The sequence below is a fragment of the Peromyscus maniculatus genome, chromosome 23 (genome assembly GCF_049852395.1).
Source record: "Peromyscus maniculatus bairdii isolate BWxNUB_F1_BW_parent chromosome 23, HU_Pman_BW_mat_3.1, whole genome shotgun sequence".
NCBI classification, from domain to species: Eukaryota; Metazoa; Chordata; class Mammalia; order Rodentia; family Cricetidae; genus Peromyscus; species Peromyscus maniculatus.
In genome coordinates, this window is record NC_134874.1 from 57,381,681 (window position 1) to 57,392,289 (window position 10,609).

The following is a 10,609-nucleotide window of genomic DNA, read 5'->3' on the forward strand; positions in this document are numbered from 1 at the left end:
ACTTCTCAAGGTGTGTGATGCCAGCGGCAGCAGCATTTGGGATTGATGCTGGGACCCCCTCCCCAGAACTGCTGCTCTTTAAGTTTCAAAAGTGTTGCTGTAGAGAATACAGGACCCAGAAAGAGTCCTGGAGCTTTCTGGAGGACATGCCAAGACACAGCACAGCACAAAACAGCTCCATTGTGGCCCAAAGCAGAATCTGTGCAGGGAGAGAGTTTAGAAGCAGTGTGAGGTCTCAGACTGGATGGAACAAATCTGCTGATTCAAGGCAGAGCCGCACCTTGGCAGTGTGTTGCCTTCGTGGGAAAGAGGGAAGGGGGTAGGTACCAGCAGTGCGGGTGAGAGATGAAGAGGGCTGAAACCAGGGAGGTGAAGTGGAGGGTCTTGTTGGCGGGAGGGCTGGAGCAACCTGGTAGAGCCAGCAGCTGATGGGGGTAAAAAAGAGTTTAGAGGAAAAGAAGGCTAAGGCTAGGAGCTTGCTGGGCTGGAGCAGGAGTTGCGGTGAGAATCAGGGGAGGCAGAGGCACCAGATGATGCCCAAAGGGGTCTCAGGATCCTTGGCCCTGCACAACATTTAGGTCACACGGAAATTCGAGTTTTCTTCTCCCACCTTTAAGCTGGAGATCATGTTTAAATTTAAGATCTGATCCGGTTCCGGGATGAGAGACACAGGCTCGTCCTTTTAAGGCAGACAATTTTCAGGATCTTAGTCCTAGACTCCACGGATGTGGTAATGGAAATAATAAATTAACAGTGTCACTTTGGTACTTAAATGAATTGGGTTTGGGCCAGTGCCTGCAGGAAGCTTTTGCAAGAACGCCCTAAATGATTTCCACTCGCAAGCGGCTCCAGGAGTCCTTAATAAGTAAACTGGGCGAAGATAACAGCGATCCAAGTAGCGAACGTCCCCAAGGGAACAATAATAGCGAGTTTGCAGAGTGGCCAGCTGCAGCTTGCTCCTGTAAGGCTCCTCCGCCCCAGTTTGCTCACCCTGCATCCCGCCTGCACGTTCCGAAAACCCTGTGGCCGTTTGCAATTCTTTTGGTCCTGAACTCGGCAGTTTAGGGCAAAGCATGACGAAGCCCAGCGCCTGGGGGCTAAGACTCCTCAGGGAAGTCACAGGAACCAAGTAGGAGGCCAGGCTCTCCTCCAGGACGGGGTGCAGAGCGGGTCTCCTCACGACTGCGGCAGGCGGGCGTCCACGGTGTCGGGCTCCCGCCCCGCGCGCAGCTGCGACCTGTGGGGGCGCGCGCGGCCTCATGGGGTTCCCGCGGGCGCGCGCCGGGCGGGGAGCGCGCAGGGCGGAGAGCCGGGCGCGAGCGCCGCCGCTCACCTGCCGCGGGCGCCACCGCGGACGTGCCACGCGGGTGGCCCGCGCTCTTCAGCAGCACCGGAGGAGCCCCCCTCGGCCTGGGCGTGCCAAGGTGACCCCCGGTAACCCCCCTGCCCCGCAGGCTGCGCGCCCCCGCCGCTGAGGGAGCAGCCAAATGCATGCACATCCTTCTCTCTGTCTGTCTGTCTGTCTGGGCACCTCAGTGGTACACACCTACCTTTTGTGGCCCTTGCTCTCTGGTCCGTGCACATGGGGAGAGGCTGGGACACCCCACCTCTTTGTTTGGGTCCGGAGGTGTGTTTGGGGGTGTGCACGCGCGTGGGGGATGTTTGGGAAGGGTGGGAGTTCGAGGTCCTTAACATATTCCACCCTCCTGCAGACTTGTAGCTGCTGGGCGGTGCTCTCAGCTGCCCAGATGTCAAACAGTTGTTGCTTTTTGGCATGCGAGATGCAATTAGCCAATGTCGGTTCCCAGAGCTTTGGCGAGCGCGCTTGTGCCGCCTCGGGAGTCCTGTCCTGTGCTTCCCTCGGTGACAAACGGCATTTCAGTTGTGGGGGTTTAATCCATGCAGACTTCAGCTTTTGTTTCTAATTCCTGAAGCTCGTGGCATTTTTGACACCGATATCTGAGCCCAGGGCTGTCTGTCTGTCTCTGTGTGTCTTGCATGATCTTGGATTGGCACCCTACCATACCCAAACATTAAAAAGCCTGTCTTTCCGTTGAAGAGGACAGGGGTTAAAATGAACGAAGACCTGAAGGTCAATTTAAGCGGGCTGCCTCGGGATTGTATAGATGCCAGTGCTCCGGAGAACATCTCAGCCGCTGTCCCCTCCCAGGGCCCTGTTGTGGAGTCAGAACCCGAGCTTGTTGTCAACCCCTGGGACATTGTCTTGTGCAGCTCAGGAACCCTCATCTGCTGTGAAAATGCCGTTGTCGTCCTTATCATCTTCCACAGCCCCAGCCTGCGAGCACCCATGTTCTTGCTGATAGGCAGCCTGGCTCTTGCAGACTTACTGGCTGGCCTGGGACTCATCATCAATTTTGTTTTTGCTTACCTGCTTCAGTCGGAAGCCACCAAGCTGGTCACAATCGGACTCATTGTCGCCTCTTTCTCTGCCTCTGTCTGCAGTTTGCTGGCTATCACTGTGGACCGCTACCTCTCACTGTACTATGCCCTGACGTACCACTCTGAGAGGACCGTCACATTCACCTATGTCATGCTGGTTATGCTCTGGGGGACCTCCATCTGCCTGGGGCTGCTACCTGTCATGGGCTGGAACTGCCTGAGGGATGAGTCCACCTGCAGCGTGGTCAGACCTCTCACGAAGAACAATGCTGCCATCCTCTCCATCTCCTTCCTCTTTATGTTTGCACTGATGCTTCAGCTCTACATCCAGATCTGTAAGATTGTGATGAGGCACGCCCATCAGATAGCCCTGCAGCACCACTTCCTGGCCACATCGCACTATGTGACTACCCGGAAAGGCGTCTCAACCCTGGCTCTCATCCTGGGGACCTTCGCTGCCTGTTGGATGCCTTTCACGCTCTATTCCTTGATCGCCGATTACACCTACCCCTCCATCTATACCTACGCCACCCTCCTGCCCGCCACCTACAATTCCATCATCAACCCTGTCATATACGCTTTTAGAAACCAAGAGATCCAGAAAGCCCTCTGCCTCATTTGCTGTGGGTGCATCCCTTCCACGCTGTCCCAGAGAGCGCGGTCTCCCAGCGACGTGTAGCAGCCTCGCGCCTGCAGGACACTGCCTCTACCAAGCACCCCCACTGCCCAGGGTGGCCAGTGCTGTCCTCCCCTGGAATTCTTTGCACTGGATTATCCCAGGCAGAAGTGATGACATCAGATAAGCGAGGGCAGTGGAAAAAATCACGTCACCAGTGTTAAAAAAAAAAAAAAAGACTTCTCTGCTCAGCATTATGTTGTTGGATTTGGAAGTTAGGTTTTATTATTATTTTTTAAAATATCTTATTTATGAGGTTTTTGTTTGTTTGTTTGTTTGTTTGTTTGTTTGGAAGGTGTAGTGGGACCCCATGTGGCCATGAAATTCTGCACAAGTCCCAGGCTTTTTAACCTAGACTTGAAAATAAATCAGTTTTTAAGGAAACTGGAGAAGGAATTTTTCTGGATTTTTAAAAAAATAAATCAAGGTAGATCTTCCATTCTGTATGTATCTAACAGGATATGAGTTTTTCCATATGACCAAAGTAGTTTACATGATTACGTTCGGAAAGGCTTGTTTTCAGTAACACGAACTCGGTAATAAGTTTCCAATAACAAAACCACGAACTCCCTTGTTCTCTCTCTATCAGCAGTCACTGCTCGTGAGAATTACTTTGCAGTTTCTCCGTGTTACAGTTTGGTATGCATGGTTACCTGTGGTAGTTAGACCACTAATTGCAATATTGCCACGTTAAACTCAGAATTAAAAGTCATTTTTCAATGCAGTTTTAATATAGTCTTTCCAAAATGAGTCATGAAAAAAAAAAAAAACGTTTTGAATTACAGATGAAGTAGCACTGATTTGCCATAGATTTGCCATTGTGATTTTTAAAACTTCAGTCTGGTGGTCTTCAAAAAACAAAAGAGAAAATATTATCTATTGAAAGTAGATTATATTTATTTTAATATATTCTGAAAAATAAATGAGTATGACACTGTTAAGAAATCTACAAACATCACTTCTTACATCTCTGTCTATGAATCTATTGATGTTTTTCTTGCTTAAGATGAATAGAATTAAGTATTATAAACCAATATTTTTCTGGTTCATATTGTTGGTAGTGCAAAATGCATCTGAAGCAGGTGGTCTCCTATCTTAATGACCAGGTCTGTGAAATGCCCAGCTAACATGACTGGTGTGTGCCCAATCTGTGTCCTATGGGCTCACAGCTCACAGGAAGAGCGACCATGTGTTTGTTGGTGAAAAGTTTAATTTATTTTCACCAAAAGATACCCTACAAGGACTCTGTTACCTGCCTTCAGAGAGCAAAGGTGTAGCTGGGAAATGAGCACAAGAAGTGACCTGAAACACTCAGCAAGGTCCTTGTGCCTGAATGTCACTTTCTGTGAGAGCAGACAGCATCCTTCTGTTTGTAATGGGCTCATTGCTGTGTCTCTACGGGAAGCGGAAAAATTCCTGGCTGGTGCATCAAGACCAGTATCCTTGGGGGCATCATTTGTAATAGGTGCCCCTCAAAGATTTGTCCCAATCAGTATGCCCAGGGTGGTTTTTAGGAACAATCTCCAAAGCCTGCATGCCAAAGCCATTCCTCCAAAGCTGCTTCTCACGTAGCGCAAGTGAGAATAAATCCTTTACTTGACTTTGCATCTCCTCTCTAAGGTTATTTATGGAAGCATGTGATTTTTAAGAAGCGGGAAAGGATTTTCAGCACTGTATAATACCCCCAACCCATTTGACAGTTTTAAAACATTTCTTTTGAATATCGGATGGGCTTGGTAGAACGAATAGGTTGAGTCTGTTTATTTATTTATTTTACTTACATATATGTACATGTGTATGCGTGTGTGTGTGTGTGTGTGTGTGTGTGTGTGTGTGCGCGCGCGCGCGCGTGCCCGCGCACATATGAGTACAGGTGCCCTGAGAGGCCAGACATACCCAACTGGCCTGGAGCTGGAGTTACAGATGGTTGTGAGCCACATGTGGATGGTGGGAATAGAACCAGGGTCCTCTGCAAGAGCAGCCAGTGATCTTAACCACTGAGCCACCTCTCCAGCCCTGGTAAGTTAGTTTAGACATGGGCAGGGAAATATTCATAATGAGTTCTTAAAGCAACAGATGATGTTTTATGGAAATGGCAGTTCTCACATGCATATCTCTGGTGGGAATTACAGGAGAGCAGTAAGTTTCGACTGGACCACATGTGTTCTCAGCTCCATACTTGGTGTTTTACCAACTTTTAAAAAACTGTAGCTGTGAAAACACACGTTTGTGGTGAGAAAACCGCAGCTGCAGAGAGAGACAGAGAAACAGACTGAAGCTACAGTGTAGTGTAGGGCTTTCCACAGCCTAGAGCGAGTTCCTTCCCTGCATAATGCTGTCTTTGATCCCTCACTCCAAAGAAAGCTGCCTTTTAGCATATAGCTGCCACGGAATCTGGGTGCTATGATTAAAAGAAAGCTTCCAATTTAAAATTACGCGTGGACCAATAACCAATGCTTGTCTACATGGTGAGCTGTGTGAAGTGGTCTTATAAATATTTATTCAGTGGTTGCTTGAAAGTTTTTACGTTCATTTGTTTGTGTATAAGTGTATGTACATGTGTGTATGGTGTGTGTGTGTGTGTGTGTGTGTGTGTGTGTGTGTGTGTACCATGTACGGAGTTCTGAGAACAATCTATGAGAGTCAGTTCTCAGTTTTCTCTTTCTACCTGTGGGTTCTGGGCCCTTCGGCTTGGTGACAAGCGCCTTTACCTGCTGAGCCGTCTCGCTGGCCCAGTGGTTGTTTTTGACCCATGATTTTAGAAAAACACCCAATTTTACTGGAGAGGTTTTTCTTCAGTCCTTACTGTTTAAATTTTAGGAGTTTAGAACATTTAAGTTATTTCCTACAAGGTTTCTCTGTTCTGAATAAGGATAACCACTAAGAAACACACACCTATCTCAATGTAAGTCTCTGTGTACAAGGCTATGCGTATATATTAGTCACATTTGGGGCCACTTTAGGACAGCAGAGAATCTTTTGTTCCATACGATTACAATTACTACTTACCAAGGAATATATTGTCTTCTCAGTAGGAACAGTTGTATCTGTTAGACAATTTAATTATTTTAGCAGACTCCTTAGTCCAGAGTATTTACCCAGGTGGTGGCTGTGTGAGTTCTGTTTCATTTTGGTCTTGGACGTTCTTTATTTCAGTCAAGTCCACTTGGTGCTCCCTGGCAAGTAGAGCTCAGTCACTGAGCTACACACCCAGCTCCAGTCAAGTTTGCTAGTGGTGGAGCGGCCATCTCCCTTCCTGGGAGCTGAGGTGGGGCCAAGGCCTTCCTCATTTAAATGCCTAAATCGAAGAGTCAAGTTGTGGAGCAGAAACAGCCATAGATTTCCCCAGGATTTGGAACAGGATGGAAACACAATGAAGACAGGGAATCATACTCAAAAAAGGACAACAGAGATTCCTTAAACTTAAAACAAAAACAAAAACAAACAAAACAAACAAACAAAAAAACCCTCATCAGCTACTAAAGAATTGCTTGCCTTTAATTCACGGTCTCAGTAAGTATCACGCGAAGGTGAATAGGGCGCCATTTCACGCCGGAAACGCGCACCACAACTAGTGACTACTCCGGTGTGATTTCGAGCCGGGTTTATATTCGTTCCCACCTTGCAGACTCTCGCACTGTAATACTGGAACACACTGCTTTCTTGTCCCATCTGAAAGTGGTAATGCTTCTTGGGATGGTTTTGGTGTCCACTTAGGACCTTTAGATCTCGCTTGAACTTTTAAGAGTCATTCGACTTGGGGCTGGAGAGATGGCTCAGTCTGGCTGTTCTTCCAGAGGACCGGGGTTCAATTCCCAGCACCCATAGGACAGTTAAAAACTGCCTGTAGCTCCAGTTCCAGGGGATTTGACACCTCACACAGACTTACATGCAGGCAAAACGGCAATGCACATAAAATAAATAAGTTACTAAAAAGAAACATTCACCTAAGGTTTTTATAATAGTTTTATATATTGTGATTAAATTAGGAGATATAGCTGCCTTCTAGAAAACAATGATAGAAAAGATTATGGTCACTTTCATTAAGGCATCTAGAATGTTCTGTATTTAAGAGGCATAGCATATGAATCTCCCAAGAATTTTGTTAAAAATTCAGATTCTGTTCCCTGTATCCTGGGCATGGCTGAGTGTTTTATTAACTCCCGAGGGATTCTGGTATTGAGTGTCTATGAGTGACACTTTGAAGCTTCACAAAGAAAATGTCTAATTTTCAGCATTTGCAAAATATAAACATTACTCAGAAATATCAATCAACAAATACACGTGCTTAAAGTGTTTATTCTCATGAGTGTTAGTGAATTAACAGAGTGTGTCCAAAGGACACGAACTTTAAAACTTTTCCGGAATTTCCCAATATGTGGCTATGAAAACTGGGGCTGTATGAGTTCCACGTCAGTATCTTGCTGTTTAAGATCTAATTGGCATGGTCTGAAGGCAGTAATTTCTAGAAACTCCATGTAGTGTTCCCACCTGCAGATGCCCCTCCCTTCCATCCTTCCAGGGCAGTTCTCTTATGACGTGAGTGGTTTGTGTGTGTATGTATGGATTCATCTTGGGGGAACTGAGATGAAAACTTTGCTCTCTGGGCTCAGCACTCCGACTGAATCCCCCACAAAGCAATCTTTCTCGATAGGGACATCAAAGGCATGTGGGACGATCTCACCTCCATTTGACATCTGTCTGTGACCTTTTCTGCTGCAGCATTAGAAATTCCATTAACCTTAACCCAAAACATTTCATCTCCCGCGCTTTCTTCCTGTCCAAAGAGATGAGAATTTTACGTTTTATTTTCTCAGACAGAAATAGGTTAGAATAAGTCGTTGAGGTGAATGCCAGCACACAACTGAAATATCTCCTTTGTAGAGAATATTTTAAAAAGTCATTTAGGTTTGCTTTTGTTTCTGACACAGCATCTTGCTATGTAGCCCAGGCTGGAATCCGATCATTTTTTTCTAGATTCCAAGTCCAGTATGAAAAGCACAGGCCTGGGACACTGAGGCAGGAGGGTCTGGAGTCTAAAGCTAGCCTGGGCTATATAACAAGACTCTTTTCTTCTCCTCCTCCTCCATCCCTTCCCCTTCCCCTCCTCCTTCCCCTCCCCTCCTCCTCCTCCTTCCCTCCTCCTCCTTCTCCTCCTTCTTCTCCTCCTTCTCTCTCAATCAGATTCTAAAGTTGGGCACCAATGAATGACTTTTCACTTGAAAATAAGTTTAGAGGAGAAATGAAAATATGTACTTGGGCACAGATTATCTTGGCATTTGGCTCTTTGGACAGATCATTTTAAGTAGAATATTTAAACACTAAACCAAAGAACAAAAAAGGTTACAGAAATTTCAGTAAGGCTCGGAGTTGCGTTTCTCAACCAAACATGTTTTGAGTCTAGGGGAGTCTTACCTGAGTGGCTGAAAATGTAAACTTTTCCCACAGGGAGGGACTGTGGCCATTCTTCTATAGATGTCATGAGGTCATTGGGGTAAACCCTGAGACAGTTGCTTCTGACCCACCTGTATCCTTTTTCTAGGGTCATTTGAACCACAATAAATTTATTCTTGAATTTCATATCATCTAGTACTTGGAAGGAAACCAATAAAGTCGACTTTTCTAAAGCAAACATGAATCATCTCAGTCAAGGTATTTTTTTAAACAGAAGCTGTGAACTCTCCTATAATATTGAGTAGCAATATTTTAATACCCTCAAGCCCAGGTATTGCATTAGAATTCTGTTTCGTTTGGACCTAGCATCTGGAGGTACAGAGACATCTCTGAATCCCAGGAGTTATGATCACATTTTTGTGTTAGAAAAAGATGTGTTGAGGTTGGCTGGGGAGATGGCTCAGTGGTTAAGGTCATATACTGCTCTTCCAAAGGACTGGGGGTTCATTCCCAGAGTCTGTCAGTTGGCTCACAACCATGTTTAACTCCAGCTCCAGGGGTTGGGTGCCCTCTTCTGGTCTCTATAGGCACTGCACTTATGTTCACATACCCACATACAGACCTCACACATACATAAAATTAAAAATAAAACAAATCTTTGAAAAAATTTGTTGGCTATTATTGCTTTCCCCTTCAAGTAAAACCACCCCAATTACCCAAATCATTTATTTCGGATTTTATTTTATGTATTTCTGGTTATTTTCACCGATTCATTGTTCCTTGCCATTTTTTTTCTTCATCTAAACATTTCCTGATACCAAGTCATCAAAATGGGAACCATCATTCACTAACAGAATACTTAATGGGTAGAGGGAACTGCTGGTTACTCTCTGTTCTGCAGAATAGTGGGTTTTAGAGAGTGGTCCATCACCATCACCACCAACAGCATTTCATGGGAACAGACTCCAGTAGCTTTTCCAGCCTGCTCTTGGACTTACTGCTTAGAACTCAGGGAGTGGGGCCCCACGACCCAGGGTTAGCACTCCAGGTGTTTCTGATGGGCACTAGTTTGCTGAATTCCAGCATCGTAGAAGGTTGCTGGTGACGCTGATGTCTCTGCATCATCGGGACCCTCTGGAGTCATTATGCCACCTCAGTGCCAAGCAGCCCATAGAGACGACGGTCAAAATCAGCTTGTAGATTTCTGCCTCCCACTGGTTACTGTTTTCAAGGTATTGCTATTTGTCAAGCTCAACTGAACCCCAGCTTCCATGAGCTCTGTGCCTCTGTCACCCTCTATCTGGTGTCCCTCAGATAGAAAGGAACTTGGCAATGAGAGCCGCGGACCTTGCAGAGAGTAGTCTTCTTCTGTCCCTGCTCATGAGCAGTCTGTGAGTAGCTGAATATTCTAGCTGGGCACTATCTGTCCATCTACCTTCTGTCCATCCACACCTGGCTTCTCTAGTCCTGCAATGGTGTACACAGGAGTTCACATACATGCATGGGTATGCACACACACACACACACACACACACACACACTTTGCCTTCAGTCTAGCGTGGTAGGGATTTTGGGGGACACCTTGGTAAGCCTGTGTCAAAAGACCACCTCTGGTGTTTTACACTGACTCCTGGAGGGTCTGGGTCTGTGCCATCTCACCCACCTTCACACCAGCCTCATGGCCCTGTGACTTCGAGTCCAGAAAGAGCAGTATCCAGGAGCAGTGAGCCGACCCCGGGGAAGCTTTTCTGGGTTTGCCTGCTGCCACTCAGCTTTGAAGCCTGGTGCTTTCAGGAGGCCTCTTCAGCCTTCAGATCCTGACAGTGTCCTTTAGAAATGCTTGATGCCAGAGACCACGTTCCAAGTACTCAAAATGGCTCTTATTGGAGCTGCTCTCTTTTTGTGAGGTTCTGGTCCCAACCACAGGTGGTGGTGTGACTCTCCCCGCCCTCCTAATGTGTGCAGATAAGACGTGCACCCCATCTCTCTGGGATGAGGTGGGATTGGAGCCCAGGACCTAAACACACTGTTGCACAGCGCCTCATGCTCAACTGGCCTTTTCCTCTCTGAGCCTGCAAGTTCTGATTTGCTAAACTGAGCATGCTCCAAGAACCCATCGCAACAGCAGGTGAGACAAGG

The 10,609-nt window shown here is 46.6% G+C and overlaps 1 protein-coding gene across 3 annotated transcripts; it reads left to right on the top strand.

The window, feature by feature from the left end:
* Positions 1 to 1,289: 1,289 nt before the first annotated feature.
* On the top strand, positions 1,290 to 9,086 carry Gpr12 (G protein-coupled receptor 12). 3 transcript variants are annotated; one of them, XM_006979639.4, is made up of 2 exons: positions 1,290 to 1,424; positions 2,060 to 9,086. In XM_006979639.4, the coding sequence occupies exon 2, from the start codon at positions 2,075 to 2,077 to the stop codon at positions 3,077 to 3,079; it is 1,005 nt and encodes a 334-aa protein (XP_006979701.1). In that variant the 5' UTR covers positions 1,290 to 1,424; positions 2,060 to 2,074; the 3' UTR covers positions 3,080 to 9,086. The 3 variants fall into 3 exon arrangements, with proteins under 3 accessions (XP_006979701.1, XP_042124044.1, XP_042124045.1); XM_042268110.2 differs by having other exon boundaries at positions 1,301 to 1,424; positions 2,464 to 9,086; XM_042268111.2 differs by having other exon boundaries at positions 1,309 to 1,434; positions 2,464 to 9,086.
* The last annotated feature ends 1,523 nt before the right edge of the window (positions 9,087 to 10,609 follow it).